Source organism: Solenopsis invicta, chromosome 9, assembly GCF_016802725.1.
Source record: "Solenopsis invicta isolate M01_SB chromosome 9, UNIL_Sinv_3.0, whole genome shotgun sequence".
Classification (NCBI taxonomy): domain Eukaryota; kingdom Metazoa; phylum Arthropoda; class Insecta; order Hymenoptera; family Formicidae; genus Solenopsis; species Solenopsis invicta.
In genome coordinates, this window is record NC_052672.1 from 16236181 (window position 1) to 16258779 (window position 22599).

The following is a 22599-nucleotide window of genomic DNA, read 5'->3' on the forward strand; positions in this document are numbered from 1 at the left end:
GTATATATGTCAGCGTGAGTTCTGCGTTAGCAAACCGTCATTTAAAAATTGAAGAACATATCTAATTGAATCAATTCTATTGGCATGTATTAATGGTAGACGTGGAGCAAATAATAAAATCACCAGATGAACGACGCTCTTCAAAAACCATTACTCACTCAATAGAGACAGAACGATGAAGATAACGATAAAGAAAATACTCACCCATACTACCGAGTATAGGCACCAGCTTGTCGTTAGGGCTGAGTTGACTGGCTAAATCCTTGCTGAGCTCCTCGCACTCGATCTCCTCCGGCAATTTCTTCCTAGATTCCGGAAGCGGCCGCTGAATCTTGCTGACGTCTTGCTCCATGTCTTCCAAGATATCGGTTTGCGAGGCAGCGTCGCTGGTGGCCGCGTTCACCCGGAGCACGACCTCGGTACGTTGTACTAACGTCAGACCCTCTATGCCCGGCTGAGGCGATACGCAGAGCGACGATCTTGGTGACGACTTGTCCTCCTCGACCGGCGAGTTCCTCGGTGAGGAGGAAGAGGATGCTTTGGAAACGCTTGAAATCGAAGACGTGGACGACCTGCCGCCAATCCTAAATTTCGAAGCCGCGAAAATTCTCTCGACTCGCGATTCCGTATCGCTCGTCTGACTCAGCCTGCTCGGCGAGTTGGATCTGTTCCAGGAACCTGTATTATCCGTTTGAGTCGGACTGGAGACTTTTCTGTTGTTAGAGGCATATTCTATCCGAGCTTCGTTCCGCGTGAGAGAGTCGAGAGAACTCTTGGGAGACGATCTGGACAGCAAAGCTCGAGGCGATACGCGAGCGTCTATCGATCTTCCCGAGGAAGAAGTGCTCGAGCAACTTCCCGATCGTCTCGGAACAGCTCCCCGTGGACTTGTAGTCTCGACGTTATTCGGTGATCTCGGCGGTGAACTCGTCGGTGGTGGTGGTCGATCCGAAAAGATGGTAGCTTCTATCGAACTCTGTGTTTCGTGTCTTCTGGCCCAACTATTATCGTAATTTGTAGCTACTGATGACGTTGTGGTGCTGATGGAATACGTGGATATCGTGCTATTTGACGTTGATACACTACTCAATCTCTTCTCATTACGACGATTTAGTAATTCAATATTCTGCGAGGTCATCTCGATCGTAGCGCTTCTCTCGCGGAAGATGTCATCGCCGGCGATTGGAAGCGGTCCATTGATTTCTCGTAACTGTTTCTAGAAGTAAACGTCCGAGGCTGATAAATTATTTCACGGAAATTGCAGAAATAATAATACAGCAACGTAAGGTCTCGCACTAATGAAAACACAATGAATAAAATTAAATTAAATAAAACATTTTTTGTAAATTTTAAATTAAACTTTTTTAAATTTTAATTTAACAAAAAAATTTAATTTAACAAACTTTAGTTTAAAGCACGTAAAACTGGAGAGATGGAAAAATATTAAATTATCAGAATAACGAAATAACGAAATAAATATCGAGGTAAGTGTTGAACACACGCGAGCTCGGCAAGAGATTGAATGCCAGAGAAGCGTAGACTGAAAATTCACGTGTCCTTGATATCTCTATATTTACAAGTGTAAAAATAGGTAGACGCGAAAAAACATGTAAATATCACTATTACGTGCAAGTAAATACGAAGGTAATCTCACCTCTCTATTTTGAGATAGAGGTTCACAGCTCGCTGCCAACTTCCGACGTTCCCGCTCTAGCTGTCTGTTCCTGTCATTAAGGACCTCCACGCTCTGCGGCGATAGTCTTTCTCTACGTTGCTCGTAGTCGTGTCTTTTTTCCGGATGCCTCTTTTCTTGATAATGATGATGATGGTGTTGATGCCGATCCTCGAGATTATCGTTATTGTTGTTTTCATTAGTGCGAGACCTTACGTCGCTAGCCTGGAGTTTTTTGTTGAGATCGTGCGAGAGTTTATTGACCACCTCTGCCGAATGTTGTTGCTGTTGGGGACATCTCTCCTCCAGTCGATGATGAAGAGCGTCCACGCTGTATGACTTGGCGAGATCAGAATGTTGCTGTTGATGATGGTTATTGTGATGATGATGATGCTGTTGTTGTAACGGATGATGCGGTGTGACACGTAAAAGTACGGGATCGTCATGATCCCTAGGAGGCGGCCAATCGTCCATTCGTGAGGTTGGAGACATAGTTCTCTTGTAGCTGCCCTCGCTATCGGGAGCACCACGCTCTCGTCTGTAGGCCAAGTAAGAAGCCTTAGACTGGCTCCTGAAACAAAACAATATTTTTTATGCAGGTGCGTACGCAATTCAAGTGCCTGATAATGCTATGCGTAATTTAAAAAAAAAAATAGAAATCTTATCTGTTTTGATAAGATATTGAAAAGAAAGACTTGATTAGATATTTATCGAATTCTCGAATTTGTCGATAATCTAATTTTGATAAATTATATTTATCATAGTAGACCTATTTATTTTTTGAACCATGTATTAACATGTTCCTGTTTACATATGCTTTTTTATTTTATTATAATCCAAAGTGCATCGACGTATGGTGTTTTCCTAACTAATTCTCATGCACAGCTGCGTCAAGTAGAAACGCATTTAAGCGAAGTAGACACGCGTGTACATGTCACGTGGATGTTAGACAGTCTCACGTACATTTGGATCTTCTCTAAAATGTTAGACACGATATAATGATTCGAGCAAAGCTATTCACTTATGTATTGCCAGAATATTAATTCTTGGATCGAAGGAATAACGACGACCGTTATATCGATCGCTAACAAAATATTAAATACGAGATATTTTGTATCTAACGCGTACCTAACACATTTTCATTAAAATATCATTAATTTAACGCAAAGTCTTTTTGTATATGTATGCCTTGCGATTCAAGATATATAAACGAAGATAAACGAGTTAGAGGCTTAACCAACCATACAAAAAGAATTTCCGAGAGATATCTGACATGAAATCGCTCTATTGTCCGTATAGATTTGTGCAATTATAGCAATACATCCTCAGTGATTAATTGTGCGGTAACGTTGATTAATCGTCGAGCAAAGTCATAAATGTGACTACATTCGAAACTCATAGAACTCGGTGGCGATGAAAACAGTTTAATCGAGACCGGATACGTCTACTATTATGTTACATGAATTTTAATTTCTCAGCATACCTTTACGGTTCTATTAGTTTCTCACGGGCTTCTGTATCTTTCATAAGCAACCGCAAGAATTCTTACTGGAATACCTTGAAACGGTTGCAACGTTGCGTAGAAGCATAACTATTTCAACAAGGCATCCTCGCGTTAATCGTGCGATTTAATCGTAATGATGCTCTTTACACATAAATATTTAAATATGATATTATTTGTATATATGTATATGCGCAAAGAAAAAAATACTGTTGAATCAACAGCATTAGTCATTGTAATTAAAAACATTTTATTAATTCGATAACAGTATTAATGAAACAAAATTTGTTAGATTAAAGACAATAACAAATATATAAGTTGAATCAATTACGTATATTATGGCAGCCCGTGATTTGACGTTTAATTGAATCAAACTACATTTTAATCTATATTATAGCATTTTTTTCTCAATGTACATATATATAAATTAATATATAGATAACTCCAACATACATTGCTTTAGAATCAACTCGGTCATGCCTTGATACGATTTTCTTCAAGGCGCGACAATGCAGTTGTAAAATATGGAATATAAAGAATGCTCTTTCTCTTTCTCACTCTCGAGCGAATCTATTTTCCTGTGCTGCCTTGTGTAAGTAGAAGTTAGCACGCGAGACGCGATCTACCCTGACGAGCATTTTGTTCTTGCTACGGAAGATAGAGATCATCGGAGCGAGACTAACATTCGCGACACTGACATTGCTGAACCGTTCCGACGTTTATCATTTTTGAGCACACGATCGAAGGTCCCCTCGGCTTAATCCGAGGCATGAGCGGTTGTGTGGCACTGATTTTTCTTCTTTAATCGGATCACGACATTGAAATGCCGTCACTGTCGCGATATCGCTCTTACATTCATTGTGCTCGATTTAAGCCCGTCCATATTTATGACAACGTACGTAACACATAATGTCAGATCCCGTCCATGGGACACAACGCTTACAAAGTCGTGTCACTAAAACGTCGAAATTATTATTCTTAACAGACAGCTTTAGGTGTTCTCGATTTGTTGCGCTATCTCGGTCGAAAAGAAAAAAAAAATACTAAATGGTGGAATAATCTTCCATAATGATCGTTGCGCACACACATTAATTTTTTCTCGATCGAGTAGATGGAAGGGCGACACTTAAAGATTTGTGGCACGGAGGAACTCATTCCAACTCGGTCGCCCAACTTTAAAAGCGCCCTGCTTTCAGCCTTGAAGATTGACGTGATGGCTTTTGCACAAATTGCTCCGCCTTACATCGCTTAAATTTTATTCTTTCTTGTCGCGCATGTCTAAGGGGGAAACGAAAGTTTTTACCGTAACGAAAACGGTTAGGAGAGAAAGGCCGAAAGTATAAAAATCATGTTCGAATTCTAATCACGCGGGGAATCCACACCGCAAAATTCTAGCGCATACTCTCGGTGCAATAAAAGAAAAACCGTTTTTACGTCTGTGATAAGACTAATCTGACATGTGTACACATTGTAATTCTTGTATTCATAAAATGGCATACGTGTAATCTATTGATTCAAATAATCGCAACTCGCAAAGTGTAAAGAGAGACGCTTTTACAACGTCAAGATACGAGCAAAATAGGCTTTTATCAACGTTAACTGAGCAATGTAGTTTTTACAATACGTTTGAAATGAATACTACAATGAATGATTATACAAAGGAATATGCATGAATTACACAAATTAGACAATATCATATATTTAATAAAAAAAGCATGAGCAATTGCACAAGATAAAAAACGTTTGAATAAAAATCGTTATTATAAATCTTCCATTATGGTCGTTTGATGCCATAATTTACGGCATTATATATATCCAAATAAATACAAATATTAATGCGATGTTATTCGCGCGATGCTTTTGTGAAATCAATCGAAGAACGTACGTATATCTCAGAAATGCTCGCCTCACCGAATTATATATACCCCGTAATTTTAAGCTGTCGGTAGTAATGAGGCTCATTCGTAAAATAAGTAACGATCCTGTCCGACGAAGAGCAATGAGTAGCGCACGCGAACACGAGACCTTAAAAGTTACATCGAATAACGCCCATATGTAACCATGTACACGCACCGAACGCCCTTCGCGATTTGTGCTTCTCTTTTTCGTGGACGATTGAACACGGAGATAGTCATTGGTCAAAGATAAAATGCGCGCACAAACAACGGAAGAGGAAAATAAAACACGCGCGTCGTGTGTGAATATTGTACTTTACAACTTTCCCGACAATAAAAAATGTACATGTCCCTCCCTTGAGATCGTCGTTGTTCTTCACGTTTTTTATTACCCACTTCGTGGATTGCATCTATGATTCATGTTAACGCACACCTAGATAAATACAATGAGCGATTGCATCAGCGGCAGATTTTGCATTTGACGAGAATACTATGAGTATGCGAATGACAAAAGCACACTTGCACGTCTAACAATTTTTAAAAAAACTAAAAATATTACTGTGATAAATAAAACCCAAGTGACACTAAAATTTTTTCATTTTGTACTGTTTCCTTTTTGATTCTTTAAAATTAAATGTTATTTCTATTAAATTTTTTTTTAATTAAATACATCCACTTGGGTTAGAACAGAAAGATTTTTCAGTGGGAATACAAATATAGTACTTGGGCTTTGTAGAAAATACTATGAGTACGCGAATGATAAAAGCACACTTGCGCGTCTAACGACGGCGCAGCCGCAAGACGAACGTGACGTGAGTAATTTATTATGCTGGGATGAGAGACTATACCGGCTGACCGGTAGCCAGTTTACGTACTAGTATATCACGATAATTAATGGCTGGCGTTGCATTCGTGCTCTAGCACTCCGCGCCGTCTCATATCAATGACTTTGTGCACCGAATAAATGGCAAGGCCAGTTTATCAGTACAGTCACTCGGCTTTCCCGGAGAACTCGATAAGAAGCTCTCGCCCATCTGAATGTTCTTAAAAATAATCCCGCATCTCCAAGTGCCATCGTCTAAGCAGTATATTCGCCAAGGTAATATCGCAAAACGCGATAAGGTTTTTTTCTCTCTTTCGTTTACTATGATTCACAAATAACAGTCTGTTTACCCGTACATTTACGCGTACATCACGATTAAACATTTTGTAACATCGTTCTTCGTTTAGCAATTTCTATAGAAATTTTATATCGGATATATATTTATATTCTTCGGTGCGGAAATCAATTACACCACGTGTTGATATCCTCACAGAAATATGCGTCAATATTTTACGAAGCTCGATAGGAGTGTTTTTCGTCTGCGATATTGATGTGATTCACGCGAGCGTATGGTATGTGCAGCGCTATAACATTTATAGATATGTTCGACGACGTGCATACCGCCACCATAAATAAAACGCTGTACACTTTGTTCGGCATCTTAATTATGTAAATGAATCATGTCGTTTTAATTAGGATCGAGAAACAAGATGCAGGCTTCCCCTCGGTGTCGCACGCGCATAAAAAGGTTCATATTATTTATAGATTTCTAGCTACGCACACGACAGCCACATATCACGGTCGCGAACGGAGCATCATGTTCTTTCCTTTGTCCGACAACTTAATTATGCGACGACTAATGTCGTTGGCTTTCGTTGATATTAAGAAACAAGGCGCCGATCCCCCGTCGATCTCGCGGTACGCGAGCGAGTGTGCACGAGCGTCGTCGTGCTGTATCGCCCGTAAATACACGTCTTTGCTTCGATAGACTACACAGCGAACATCGATACGTCGATACGGTTGCATGCTCGGTGTCTCGTATTCATTACGGGCAGATCTACGATCGGTAGACACCGATCGGTCGGGAAAGGCGATCGGTCATTACGACACCCTGGTAATTAACTCGAGGCCGAGTTCGACTACGCGCACGTATATTCTTGCCCGCCGGTATACGTGCGCGAATTAATCGCGAGGGATAGGGAAGAAAAGGGGGGGGGGAGGGAGGAACGCTACGTGTTCGTAGAAATCGTACAATTTACATATTCGGCCGTATTTATACGGCAATGATAGTTTATTCGCTCGAGCGAATCGTCTCGCGCCCGGCGGAACGAAAGGCAGCCGCTTAAGGCGACCGCGAGCGACGTGTTCGCCGATTCCAACTAATTTTATAGAACGCGCATTTGTACGTCACAACGTCGAAAGATACTTATCGGCGACGATAAATTATAAATTCAGGCGTTTCTTCTGATCGTTCGACTATAACGTTGAAATTAGCGGTGCACCGGAAAAATCAATCCAACATTTGATATTATCTTCGTAATTAAGCGCCACCTTGATTAAACTCCGATTGCGTCGTGCTTGATGTTTAATAATTTCCTTTGGATTAAAAAGAACTTGGTAAGGAGAGCGTCAATTTTGTATCTTAAATCATTGGGCAGAAGAAAGTTGCGACCTACAAAACCGAGGTGCTAGAAGAACTCCAACGCATGATATTTCCCTCCGTCGAACAATTCGCTTTCCGTAACTGAAAATCGCACATAGAATAGTATCATTAGACGGTGTGGTATAATCGATCTCACGTGGTCTATTGTTTTCATACGGCATAGTATTGCGTACAGCGCGGCAGATGTTATGCAAACATATATCGATATCTGTTAGACTGAATCTTGGGCCGCAATTGCACACCTACGCGTGTATCATACATAATATATCCGTACGAGCGCACAGTATGAAACTTACGCTTCTCAAGTTAATGCCAGACTTCTGAAAGGCGTGGGACAGTCGATCCGAGTGTGCATCAAAGTGTGCGAGACACGAAAAGCTAATTAGTCGGCATGGACGAAATTGTTCCACGTGGAAATGTTCGACGTAGATGCGAAAAGTGAAAGCTGTTTCGCTTGTCATTTACATTCATTTGCAGCACTTCGCGATGATACTTCTCCGCGAATAACATTGCTCCTTTTTTTTTTCCTTTTGCATCGGAGTACTCCAAACGCGCAATTTTGTTTTATCCGTGGCGGAGAGGACGTGACGAAACCGTGACTACGGGAAGACACAAGGCTGACGACGCTCTTTTCGAAGACGGGCAAAAAAACGACGTGGTCGCTTCTTGTCGTTTTCTGCCCGTGGCAGAAATGGAACTTTTCCGCTGAATCTATTATAAGTCCATTAAGCAACGTTTGCGGTAGTAACGGAGGTGGCCTAGCGCCGACGTCTGACAACATGCGTCTTTACTCTACTGCAAGAACAAGCACGATTTGCGTAAATACGATGAGCGAAATCTCGTGTCATTCAGTGTGTCGGAGTAACCTTGGTTCACTTGCGATTTCGAAAATCACTTTGTGATCTTATGAATAGCGTGCAAAAGCCGATGAAACATGTATGCATTACCCGTATACATTGTTAAGTTCTTTTAAATGCAAAGTTCAAAGAGGATCGGTGAGAAAACGGCCAGTTGCGTATCTTGAATAATTTTTGGCGAAACGGTGAAGGTTGAAAGAACTCTAACGTATATTTTTCTTTATTAGAAAATTGATTTTCTATCCCTGAAAATCTTATGCGCGCTACCACCCGATACGATACCAAATAACGGACACTTTTTCAAAAATTTTACAAATATATGATAAAATCCGATTTTGACGTAATTTCTTCAAATTCGCAAATCTTGGTCTTACATGGCTAGTTACGGTTTTCAACCTCATCTTTGAACAAACCACTTCTGCGGCCAATGTACCTCCGCCTACTCAACGTCGAAGAATGAAGAGTACTGTTATGAGCGGCCGGTAGCTGCCCAACGGATTGCTATAAGCAGGAACGGTCGAGTATCTCACCATTTTCCCATGGCACTTAACATGCAGCCATTGTAGATGAATCATGATGTAGCCCACGAATTTTAATGCAGTTAAATCCTCCATGGAAATAAAATTACATGACCGCTATTGTGTTTAAGAGACAAATCAACTTTTGCGAATAATACTAATAGCTATTAGCGATAAAATATCTTCTACGCGGTTGCATACTTAAAGAATAGAATATAAAATAGCTGCTAATATTTATGTATGTAAAAATATGTTTATTTTGTGTATGTCCCGAAAGAGATATTTGCATGCGTGCTGTAATTTCAAGCCATAATGTAATTTCAAGACATCTCTGTCTATGTGCTTCCTGTTGACACAAGATTCTCATAACCCACTGCACGCGCACAATCTAAATGACAGTTGCCCTCATCGCGAACGTCACTTACGAAATCAGAATGCGTAGTATGAGTAACGTGTGAGAGCGTAAACACCACCTTCATGGGTATAAGACAGGTGCCTGCCCTCGCGACGGATGAAATTCGGGTCGAGTACTCGATTCCTCAGTCATCCGCGTTTCCTGCCAAGGGAAAACTGGCACTTCTCGGGCAGACAAAACTTTCCTCGCGGTTTAGCGAAGCAAAAAAAAAAAAACGCGCTGTCGCGCGAGAAGAGCGCGGAAGAACTCGTAACGATGATCTCGATGCAAATGAAAGCGTCGAAGAGGAGATGAAGCGTCGAAAGTGGTGAGTTACGTCGCCTTTACAGCACACTCTGGTTTCATTTTAATTACAAATGAACATGTACTATAATATTACTAGGAACAGTACATACGTATAGAGTATATGTACGTTTTACATGATTTACGGACGGTTACATAAAAATTGTTAGAATATATGAATATATGAATAGTTTAAATATATGAATATTACTTCGAATGGATAGGAGAATAATTTCAATTAATTCCGATATAATATATGGTCAGCAATGACATACTTTAACAGGACATTTTGTGAGAGAGCGGATCTATATCAAATCACTGTCAGAATGCTACGGCCAAAGAATGATACTCGAGTGTTTCTCATCAATATTTGTGAACTGTCATGCCCGCAGAGGTATGTCACATTTTCAAGGCTTCGTACGTGGAAGCCGTACTTCGTCAACTTCGTGTTGGAAACCTGTCGAGTCTTCCCTTGTTTTTTTCCAGAACAAAGGACAAACTTCAAGTTGCATAAACGTTTAAATAATGTACCTCAAATGCAAACATATGTTTTTATATTAAAAAAAGATTAATATAATTAATTTTAAAATAGAGACAGTAAGTTGTCAGAAATTAGACTTAGGACTCTCATTGGATTTTAAAAGATTTATTTTTACATTCTAAACATGCAAAGGACAATTATGAAGCATAATTTTAGGCGTAAAAATTTTACTAGATCTTTTTGATTATCTGGGCCAGGCGGATGATAATCGCGCGCGACGCGAAGCGAATAATCGGACCGAGATAGCCGAGATATCCGCGACCGAAATAGAGTCGAAAGCGAAACGTGACGTTTTGCGCTCCGTTGCGATAAATGTCGTGAAATTAATCGCTCGAACTTTGTACCATCGTTTCATATAACGCATTTAGTCATTTTGATGTTTTCCGATAAGTGCACTTGGGTGCATTAGCAAGGAATATTATCGTTTCAAATTAAGATTATCATATTGTATCATTGGCGTTAGATAAAATGGATATACATAAATATCTTTGCAAGTTGAAACACGCCGTAGTATCGGGCAATAGTAATAATCAGAGTTCGTTTACATAATAAATTATGACGTTGCGAAAACATGAATGCACGAACGTATTTCTTCGTTTCGTCTCACAGGCAATTCTCATATGGTGAAAGCAATTTGTAGCGGTAGCATCTAACGCTACGTAAGCGAGCAGCTCGAGATCGTTCTGATTTCTATTAAGATTATAATATCAAGAGCTGTACCGTACGCAGACGGTACAGACGAAATATTGTCGATACTCGAAAACATTGACATTTTTAAATACGTGAGATGTCGACGAAATCGTGTATCGACAAATGGCAATGAGCACATTTTGCTTAACTTTAGTCGTTTTTGTTCCTGCGGAAAATCGCAGGTTGATACAAAATGTCGGTGCGTGGGAAGAGAGGGTCGCTTATCGGTTTATCGTACCCGCATGGCAACGTTAACGCAAGCGTTATCGCGCATACGCACGTTCGCATGGATAATATATTCCTGATGTGCTCGACTATTCACCGTCATCAAGCTCCGTTCACCTGTTTGTTGATTCATAAAAAAATTTAATGAAAGCCGCGATTTTGATTAATGTCCGCGCGAAATCAGGTTTCGACACTTTCTTCGAGTCTTTTCTAGTTGCGGATCACCTCGACATTAAGTGAGCTGCATACTTATGCAGAATATTTAATCTTTCGTTGTGAAAAAGTGAATTCTTCTATCATCATTAATTATAGAAATAAATTTCTGTAATTATTTAATACTTTTATAAAAGGATTATTAAATTATTGCTAAAGAAAACCTACATAAAAGTTAATTATAAGAGGAAATTATACAAAATATGTATTTACATAAAATTTTTTATTAAATAATGGCACCGATGATTAGATCGATTAATCCACTTTTGCGAAACGGAAAAATAACTATTTAAGTTGATGTAATAAAAACAGTCTGATTAACAAAGCAGCGCATGAAACGTAGAAATAAAGCGCGCAATTATTCAGAATTATTATGATTATTATGTCAAATGTTGCGTGACAAACGGCATAGGCAAATAAATTTGTTAGCCATTTTACATAATTTTACGTTTCTTTGGAAAATAAACCGTGACGGGATAAAAGATTTTACGAGCAAAGAATTATCTGTACAATATAGAAGTACGCCAACCTACTTTCACACTTAGCAACGGGCTGTACTCGGAATGGCAATTTAAAAGCGCTCATGTAGTGAAGCTCGACTCGGTCGCTCGTACGTTACTTGAACTCCTTGTGCTAATCGCAGTAGGTTAATCTTGAAAAGAGCGGAAGAAGCGTTTAGAATAACACGCGATTAGAATAATACGTGGTGAAACTATGAAAAATAGACATTACGCTTACAACAAATGAACATTATGGAATAGGTATCATTTATAAATGTAGTAAATAACAATAAGACGGATAAAGAATTGAAGAACATAAACGAACACAATGTAAAAAAATTAAGAAAGAGTTCAAATGCATTATGCAAATCAATTATATATATAAAATTCATTTATGTAGATGTGATCGATTAATAGTTTTTTTATTTTGATATATGTATATAGGCAAAATATTTCTGCGGGAAATCTTGTGACACATTTTTTACGAAATACCTTGCTTCAATGATTTTATAGGTATGTGATTTTATACGTATCAGTCGATAATTCTCGATGTAGCAAGCAATCAAACGTGTAGTACTCTCGAAGAAGATATTATATGAAGACGATGTAATGATGACCCTCTCGAAATTAATAGCATAACTGTATACTCTATTATTTGTATCCATGTATAAGCTCATTCTCAAAGCCGGTAAACACAAAGATGACGTTCGATAGTCTTGCTGAACAAGGTGCGAACGACCGTGAAGAGGTAGCTCTCCAACTTGCGATACGTGCGCTGTTTAAATAATGATATTTGGTGATTCATACTCTTTAATTCTCATCAACCAATCCATCAAACGTCAGTAACGTGCTCGAAAACGTCAATTAATATGTAATCAATTCCGTAAATGGCAAACGACGCCATTATCTTATAAATCGCCAAACATTTTCTCACGGAAGGCTTCTTGTTTTAGGCAACGTTGATTTAATCGTATCGCAAATGGCAACGTATTGTAAGCACGTGAATGACGACACAAAGAATCACGATTTCATTATAATCGTCACGGTGTCTTTGCAATTGTTTGTACTTTAAAAACCTTTACAAAACAATGAGTCACAAATCAGACGAGTTGAGATTAAACATAAATTTTATTTAAAAAAAAATTGATGTGGAAGATAAGTTAAAATATGTTTTAAAAACAATTAGAGGTGTACATTATACAACACATGCAGTTATTGTATGATTGTTTAGTTTGATAATAGCTGATTAATCGCAAATTAAACTCCTGAAAATGTGTGTGCAGGAAATTGCATAACAAAAATGATTTCATCATTAGGTACATCTGTTCAAGAAGAAACAGATTTCTTTTACGTATATTTACAATTCGTCTTTATATACATGTATATATATTAACATATATATGTTGATTATTATATTTCTGGAGATACAGATCTTCTATAGTTGACCAAACAAAATTAAATCGATTACCCTCGTAAAATTTATGCCGTCGTAAATGCTTTCTTAAGAAGGCGGAAAACGTTTAACGCTTTTTAAGTGTCAGCGGGGGAGTAGCAAACCCGCCCGACGCGTATTCACCTCGCGAATCGCCAGACGGAATCACCCACGCGTATCTGCCTCCGGAGGTGAAACAGCAGGAAACCGTTGCAGTGGAATAGCCATCAAAATGAGACGTTGCTCGACATGCACATCGCGTCGACACCCACCGTCGCACTACGCTTTACGCGCGGCATGCGAGCGCATTCATGCGTCGCGCGATTTTGACACGAGGCTTTAGCGGGACGTTTTTGGCGCGGCGTGCTTTCTACTTTTCGCGCACGAGCAATCGGGTCAACACACCTGGTCGATTCTCGACAACGACAATGACTCAGGCGTGATCGCGCGACGGACTCGCTCTGACACTTGCGCTTCACGCGAAAAGACGAAGCGTCGCCGTGTCGGCCGAGGAAATTCAACGTTGCCTAGAAGAACGGAGCGTAGAGAATGCGTAGAAAGTATCTGTCACGGGGCAGGGCACGTAGATACGAATCGCCAGGAGGGCTCCGGCAAGAAGTACTCTCATTTTCCACGCTCCGGTGAACGGCGACAAGGTCTCGAGATGGGGTCCGGGAGATGGAAATGGGCGCGCGTACGGGGGGAAGCGGCCGAGGCGCTAGGACAAAGGGTAAGGATAAGGACGCGTGAACCAGCGGGGGCCGAGGAATGTGATAATAGCGCAGGTAACTAATTGCTGTACAGTAACACACGCCGGGGCCACGAGACACGCGTTAGCGACGCACTCGACGAAACGGCGTTCGCGCCGGAAGAGCACAGCCGCTCGCACTCGCGCTCGTTCCATCTCGGCTGTGCTGCCGCGTTTTCGCCTGGTATGTTGCCGAGAACGTTGCATTTCGTTTCTTTGTTCACATTCCTTGTCACTCGATAATGTGCAAACCTCCCGCGCTATGCGTGTGAAATCGTCATTTTTATGGGATAATGTGCATTGCGAATTTTGCTCGATCAAAATATCAGTTTGAAAAATTAAAATCTTTATTTGATTCTCTGAGATTTGAAATTATTTTAGTAATATAAAAAAATATTGCATTATTTTTTTAAATATTTTTTCAGTATGCTATATAAATTCTATCTAAATGAAAGAATTTGTGTTAAGGTTACATTAATTTTCATAGATTTGTAGAATTTAAACATACTTCATCGATGTATTTATAAAATTATTTTATGAAACGTTGACTTTCTCTTTAGATGTTCTTTTGAAAAATTTTAATGTGTTAGCATTACAAGTAATGAAGGAAAAGAGAATATGTTTAGAAAATTTGAATATAAAAGAGAAAAGAATTTATTAAAAAATATAGAAATCTTTTCTCCCAATCCAACCTTTTTTTTATTATAAAAAAAGCAAATTGGAAAAGAAAGGACTAAGAGCGCCAGTCTTCGTAGGGAAATCGACATCTAAACGATGATAGTCGGCAATTTAGTGACCTCGCATACCAGACATACCCGCGCTTAAAGCAGCGGCGTTCCAGTTTTAGTTTTCTCGCAATTCGTTTTATATCTTGCGACTTCTGCTTCCAATTCCATTCCCATGACTGACTTTGTGCATCGCGATGCGCTGCATGTGCATATGGAATGTTATTTGAAGTAGAGTAGAAATCTTATAGGAAGTAAAATATTAATCGCGAAGGAAGGAGGCACGCAGCTGCGGCAGCAGATGTTTAATCGTCGTCTGACAACAAGATCGGCTACCGACTATATTGCGGCAAACGACAACCAATTCAGTAACGCCATTTCAAACACACGATTGCGGTACACGTCTGTCTAAAAAAAAAAAGAGAAAAGAAAAACAAGCCTCCAGTAAACCTAACGATAAAAATCAGCGCGTTGCGTAATTTACATATTACTGTTAGCAAATACTGTGCTTAAGAGCGATGGAAGGAGATGGGTGCATTATACCACGTAATCACGAGCTTACGCGAGTGGAATAATGGCGGGTTTCGGAGATATACTGCCTTTTAATTAAGTGCGCAAACTACACTCTCTTTTACCGTCTTTGATATTATGTTAATATCGAAAACAGTCCTTATTATCTCAGTCACGGAAGAGTCTCGCGTTTGTCAGAGGTGCAGGCGGAGCGTAAACCTGTAAAGCCGGGGCATACACTACCGCGATATCACGTTAGATCTTAGGTAGATAATAATCTGTTAACGATGTCTGGAAAATTGAAGAAAAGGGGACTGTTACGTTTCCCTGCCCCGGTGTCACGTCGTGAAATTACGACGTCACTTTGAAGTGACGAGCACGAAAAACCGCAGTGAGTCTTTCCAGCACGAAACACTCTGCCGCGCACTCGTTTCGAGAAATTAATGTTGCACTAGATGATGGAGGCTAATTGTAAATGATTCTGCCAATCGTGGGAATCCGTGCTGATTACATCGCAGACGTCCAAGCACAACTTGAAAGATGTAACTGATTAACTCGTGGCCGGCTCGTTATATTAATCATTTCCTTGGAAAGAAATTCTTACGAATCAATGATGATGATCCGAAGAAAAGCAAAGAACCTTATATTCGCTTATAGACGTTTATCACAATTGCCTCATTACGTGCTTAGAGAGAGAGATTCCGTTTAATTTAATAATTCGAGTTCGAAGTTAAAACGATCAGCGTGTACTGAACGACGATACGGTTATTAGTAACTGTCAACAAGTTGTTGAGAATCAGAGATCGCATGGGAGGAAAGAGGAACTCGTGAAACGCTGGAATGTAATGAATGAAAAGATGTGATGATGCTGATAACGCGACGCGCTCGGTTAAAGGAAGATAACTGAATAGACGAAATAGAAAAGAGATTGGAAGGAGGGAGAAAAGAACGGATAGGAGAAAGGGAGAAGGAGGAAGGGGGAGGGGGCTCGCCACGGATAGAAAAGTAATGAAGCAAAATGTAAAAACGCTAAATGGTGGGAACTAAACAGTCATTTCGGAGCGTCGGAAGACAAAGGCTAACGGAAAAGACGATTTGTAAGGTAGCTAATGGAGGCGGTGGAGCGAATATAAAGAAGTCGAAGCGAGCAGTGCCGGACTGGAAAGAGAATCGGTCGCAGTTAACGGTTGTAATACGAAAGGGCACGCTATACCGGCTACCTTAAGAGACCATTTTGCTTATTGCCTTAAGAGACGCTGCCTCACAACGCGGCGACATTATTGGAGGTGTACTCGGAAGCGATCGTTCGCAGAGAGCGGTGTTAGATGTCGATCGTGCGTATACCGGTTGTTCGCAAGCGAGTAACAGAGATCCAACCGCGGAATAAAATACAAGATAGCTTCATTCAATACTCGGAAGGCGGAAAATGAACCAACGCGACGAAGCAGCTGCATAATGATGCAATTCACGGCCTGCGTCCCGGATGCATGCGTCAGTTTAATGTGAGAAACGAGTAAGATCGATCGTTGAGCGGACTGATAATTTTTATTAGCGAATCGATCGCGAAATTGTTCAGTGATAAAAGACACCGAGACATCAGTCAAGTACGCTTTATCGGCTATTCCTTAAATCCAGATATGAAACTGAAACAATACTAATTGATATGGCAGACATGCCACCTCATTACGACAGATAAAAGGGTTCGGCGGTTATATCGTTGACAAGAAAGAGTAAGATAAAAATAGACGGAAGGAATTTGTAAAACATACAAGTGTTACTGTTGTGAAATCGTCAAGTCGCGCCGACTTGACTTCGACTAATTCCGTCTCGTCTAAGAACTCAATTTTGCCGGAGCAATTACCGCGTGGCAAATGATTCCTGTCCCCTTCTCTCCCCGTAACATTCCACGGTAATGACGAGGATACGGGGTGGCGCAGAGAGAGAAGAGCACTCTGGCATCGGTTCAGAACACACAAGAGAGACCGAATTCCCAGAAGACGATAGAGGAGCGTCTCCAAACAAAGAGAGCCTTGTTCTATCGTCTACGCGAATGTGTGTGCTATCACACGCGAGAGAAGAATTTCATGGCGAGCACCTTTGACTTACGATAAGGTTCATGGCAACGTGGCGCCTCCTTTGATAACGGATAATCAGCAAATATTATTAATTTCACTGAAATATGTGCAAGTATGCAAATTTATTAAATATGTGTTGTCTACATTTGCATCAAATTATTTAGACTTAGATAATTGCATTTGTAGATTATTATTACATTACCTACTACTTTAGGTTTTATATTACTAAAAAATTTATACTGAGGGAAAAATTACTAAATTTTAATAAACATTTATTCGAATAGTACTAATGAAATATTTGCTAAATGTAAATGTATATGTTTATTTAGTACAAGAATCACCACTTTAAGTATCATTTTTTATAGAGTAAATATTTATGTACAGTAAGTAAATATTACATTAGTACTATCCTTAAAACAAAACTGATAAAATGTTTCAATAAACTGATTATTATATCAGTAGGTAATGATTATTATTCAGGTAACTGATAAAATATTATCATTTATTGATATAGTAATCAGTTTATTGAAATACTTATCAGTTGTTTTTTTCAATAAATATTTATTAAAATTTAAGAATTTTTTCTTTCAGTATAAGACTTTGAAAATTATCTTGACTTTTTAATACCAGATGTTATTACTCTTAATAATTTTTCTTAAGCTATTTAAGGTGGAGGAATTAATTTTCTGAATGCATTTAAATTTCTTACAAATGAGAAAATAAGTTGTCGACGAATTATGTGTGTTTGTTTATTACCGTTTATTATTTTAAAGAGAAAATTAGAGTAAATATCTCGTGGCCATTAAGAAACATGCGATGTTTACGGAAAAGATCGCCTCGCGTGCAATCGACCATTAAAAATAAAAATGCACGCCCGCGTTAATAGGTGGCCCGCAAACCCGAATCCGGGAGCAGTTTTGTTTTTGTTTTTAAGTTCGGCCGCTCAAGCGTAGGCAACGAGATTAATAAGTCGCTATTAATTAATATTGAAACAAATACTCGACCGAAAATCTGAAAATAACGGGAACTCGCGGCTGTGTGCCGTTATGAAGGCGCACGAAGGCCGTCGTTCACGCCAAAGGACTAATGAATTTCATAATTAATATCATTATAATTAATCACGGAGTCTCATGACGCTCGTCGTTTGTCGACGGTGATGCCTCCTCGGCGCGAGATGGGATTTGACGCGGTCGGGCTTTTCCGGTACAATCGATCTTGGGCGCCGAATCGATTATCTTCTCCCGCTGCGCTGGTTCGCTCATCGCGTACGCTTGCTCGGCCATAAATCAAGCGGCAAGTCGTAGGACCCCGTTGAAACGAGGCCCCGGGCCGTAAATCGCGAAACGTCTCCATCGTTCGTCTCGATCGTTCGCCGCGGCCGCCGCGCTGCAATAATCAGTCCGAGTGCAATATCGCGCGGATCCGCCCGTCGCGGTTTTACTTGACGCGCGTTCCGAGGAGAGAACCCGCGGAAGAATTGCCCACCCAGCGATTCTTCGCGCTGCGCCGCGCCGCGTCGTGCCGTGTTCTTCCATCGTAGCGAAACGTGCCCACGCGTTCCGAGGCGGAACGGCGAACAGAACCCTTGAAACGACATCGAGTCTATGCGTCCGCTCGTCTCGCGTTTTGTTTCGCGCACCTGGATACCTCGGGATAGGCCGTCTCGCAATGTTGGCTCAGATAACGCGATCAGCTGGTTTTGCAACTGTTCCTCCGCGTGTCGTCGATGAACCGTTCTCTCATTGTTGTTGCCTTCACTCGCGCGATTGATCGCTCTAATCCGAATCAGATCGCATATCGAAACGGTTGAACCGTAAACCAGATTTCATGGGCTAATACATCGTAGATGAGCCGATATTGCCAGCGCGTTGAGAACACGGGAAATTAAAATTGACAAGCTGCCTGACTGGCATAGAGAGGTGCCGTAATAGGCGTTAGTGAACGTTAACGCGTTCGAATATTTATTCGCTAAGTCTTATGCTAAGTCTTGTGCACCCACTGTAACTTACTTGGCTAGAATGTACAAAGTGGACATTATCTTGAAAATAGTCCAATGTATCAGTTTACGTATTCTTTGAGATATGTGTGAAAATTACGTCAAGGTTGTATGCAAATATTTCTTAACATTCCAAACGTGTGTAATGAGGTGAATTGATCATTTACATAAAATGCTTATTAATGATGTTAAATTACAATTATTTTAAGATTTGATCAAATAACGTAATATTTGCAAAAGTTTCCGCACAAGTGAATTTGGAGCAGTATTTATACATGCGCTCAAAGAAAGAGAGACATAGCGGTGACATATTGCAACTAAAGGTTAGTTGCAATCGTTAAAAAAATAATTCTACCTACATTAATTTTACATATCAAAACTTGTGTAGTTGTCACTTTTAACTGTCATTATTGTTTTCTTGTTTGAGTGTGTACAACGATTTTTTAATCATTTTAAATGGAGGAATGCAATATGCAAATCTACACAAAGCATTTTCTCATCAAGCCGATCGTTCGAGTAAAATTCTCGGGTCAAAGGTGCGCGCATAAGAACTCAGCTTTGACATGACAGAGAAAACTGCATCGAAGGTCTCGAGTATCGTTAATGATTGAACAACAGTATCGGAAGAACAAGCATCCGTTGGAAGCACTATGTTAAAGCCGCGTAATGAGCCGTCACTCATTTTCTGCGTAGATTATCGTACCGGCTCATTACCCTTCACCCCGGGACCAATCTAAAAGTGTTTGAGTGGTTCGAATATATTTCACAGCTGAGAACTTGATGGCGCTAGCTAGCAAACTTCCAGATCGATCTGCGATCGTATCTGACGCTATTAACGATGTCGTAACAACGACGGCGAGCGGAAAGCATGGCAACGGTACGTCCGAGCGGTGATTCCTAAAGAGAGACAGCGATCACCTAGTGCAATCTAATTGTTATTAATTAGTACGACCGCCGCGACCGTTCGTCTCTCGTTTGAGTGAGACTACATCGATAAGCGGCAACTTATTAACCTGCTACAAGGTGAACACAATTAGAGACCGTGATCTTCTAATTGAGTGTCTATAGTTTAGGTACCCATTCGAGTAACGAAGTAAGCGATCATTGTTAATATTATTGCAGTCGAAAGACTCATAAACGCAGGTAAACGAAACGGACTATGAGCGACGCACTGGAATGCGGGATCTGGAATCGCCGCTTTACGCGTTTCTTCGAGAAAGGAGAAACATACGCGGCCGCGCTGAAGTAATCTGGACCGCGTGTGTTGCAATTTGAGTGGTAAGAAGTTGGCCTGATGCGAACCTCGCCTTAATACATCATCGCCGCGCGCATGATAAGACGAAACCACGAGAGAGGCCGTATAAATTTCTCTTAATTGGCGGTCGCAATCCGATGAACGGATTTAAAAAGGACCGATACAGATCCGCTTAATCCGCGTGGCGTAAATATGCAGGCGCGCGGATGATATGGTGCAGAAGATGCGGGGAAATATGCACGCTATATTTATAATACCGTCACGTAACGCGCGAGCCTTAAATTAACCGGTTAAACGTCCGAGCGCTCCGAAAGTTAAGTAACGACCAGGCACGGCATTATAGATGTTTCGAGCACCGTACCGATGCCCGCCAAGTGCTGACGCTGCATCGGCGAGTAGAGAATGCCGGTGCGTGTCGGGATGCGCTCGCGGCGCGTTCGCGAATCGTCGACTTGACAATGAATTCAAACGTGGTACGATAAGTAGCGAGATGCCCTTGCGGCCCAAAGGGGAATCCGAGCTCACGTTCGCGAGAAAGGGAAGACGAGCGCGGAGCGTATTCGAGGCTCTGGAGGGAGACCCCAGACGGAGAAAGACCCGATCGCTTCGCTTAGCTGTTCTTTCTGCTTCTTACGGCCGTATCGAGCGAATAGTTCCCAGGCTTCGCTCGGTTACTTCTAAGACCAGTCAGACCGATTCCTGTCGAAGTAGTAACCGACTTACACGTTTAAATTCGTGCACGTTATCGCGGATCATTAATTAAGACGAAGTAAAAGGCAAAAATAAATTTACGGATTAGTGCACGCTACTGCGCTCGTTTTAGGATTCAACTCAAAAATTGATTTGAAATGCTAATTTTGCAATGTCGCAATTACGAAATGTTTTCAGATATATTTTAAATATTGACATTAAATATACATGCAGCGAACGAAAACAACAAATTTAATTGCAAAAATAGCATAACGTAACAATACATTTTTTCTTCGTGTCATTTCAAAAATGTAATTTCGAAATGTTGCAAGAATAAATCCGTTTGATCAAATTACTTACGCAACCGCTGTTTGTATCAATGATAGCCATAAAAATTAATTGTTTTTGTCATATCTCAAATATAATCGAAATTGATAAAAATATCGACCGGTATTACTGCGATCATGTTGATATAACAACAGTCTCGATTGTTCTAAACGGATCTTCAAGTTTGCGCGACGCCAATTTTCAAGTCGGACGCTCGTTCGATTGCGGATTACTCTTCAATGAACTGGAACTCGCTTCCTGCGGGGACGCGGCTCCGTTTTATCGTCCAATTCAGAACCGTTTTGAGATTTAATTTTACTACGCTGTGTCACGGCGACATTTCATAAATCCGCGACTGCAGACCGATTTAGTGGTATCGTGGAACAAAGACGCGGATCGTGCGCGTGTAAGGATGAATCGCGAGACATCACAAATGGAGTGTGAAATTTTGGGTTGCCGTGGCGGAACGATCGATTGTCGAGGGGGAGCTCGGTATTATCGATTAGCCATGACGTCGGAACCACTGAAGTGCGTGAAACTCGGAGCGAATTTACAGGCACAAAGCAGGAAATTGCAAATAGTTATTTCGTTATCAATTGATTAAAACCTGATAAATTGATTTCCGTCTCTGCGGCAAAGATTTCTCTCTTTTTCCTATGGCGCACGTGCTTGCAAATAAATTATCTCAAGATTGTTTAGAAATCTTTCTCTTTTTGTCCATCAAGTTTTTTTTATGTTAAATTGCAAATATAAAATAAAATGTATATACCTAAAAGAAATCGGTACAATTGAAATGACTAAATTGAAAATATGTTTACAAATTCGTATTGATAGCAATATATTATTCTGAACGTATATAGTCTTAATATTTGTAAACATATACCAGAAATATATAACGTAAATCTAACAATTTAAATTTAACAACAATAATATTTACAACTCATTAGTTTTTGGCAGTTCGCTATTTCAGATTATCGCGCCTCGCAAATATCGCGTAGAATCGTATCGAGCAACACAGCGTGACGCTTTAAATTTGAAAATCAGCC

At 40.4% G+C, this 22599-nt stretch overlaps 1 protein-coding gene across 2 annotated transcripts in view; it reads right to left on the reverse strand.

Annotated features, from left to right (window-relative positions):
- Window positions 1-22599, reverse strand: part of LOC105201908 (protein Shroom2) — a 166249-nt gene that overhangs the window by 6767 nt on the left and 136883 nt on the right. For both annotated transcript variants that reach the window (XM_039453302.1, XM_026133283.2), the window contains 2 exons: window positions 1655-2243; window positions 205-1216 (listed from right to left, as the gene is read on the reverse strand). In XM_039453302.1, coding sequence (XP_039309236.1) covers window positions 205-1216; window positions 1655-2243 — 1601 coding nt within the window. The remainder of the gene's footprint in view (window positions 1-204; window positions 1217-1654; window positions 2244-22599) is intronic.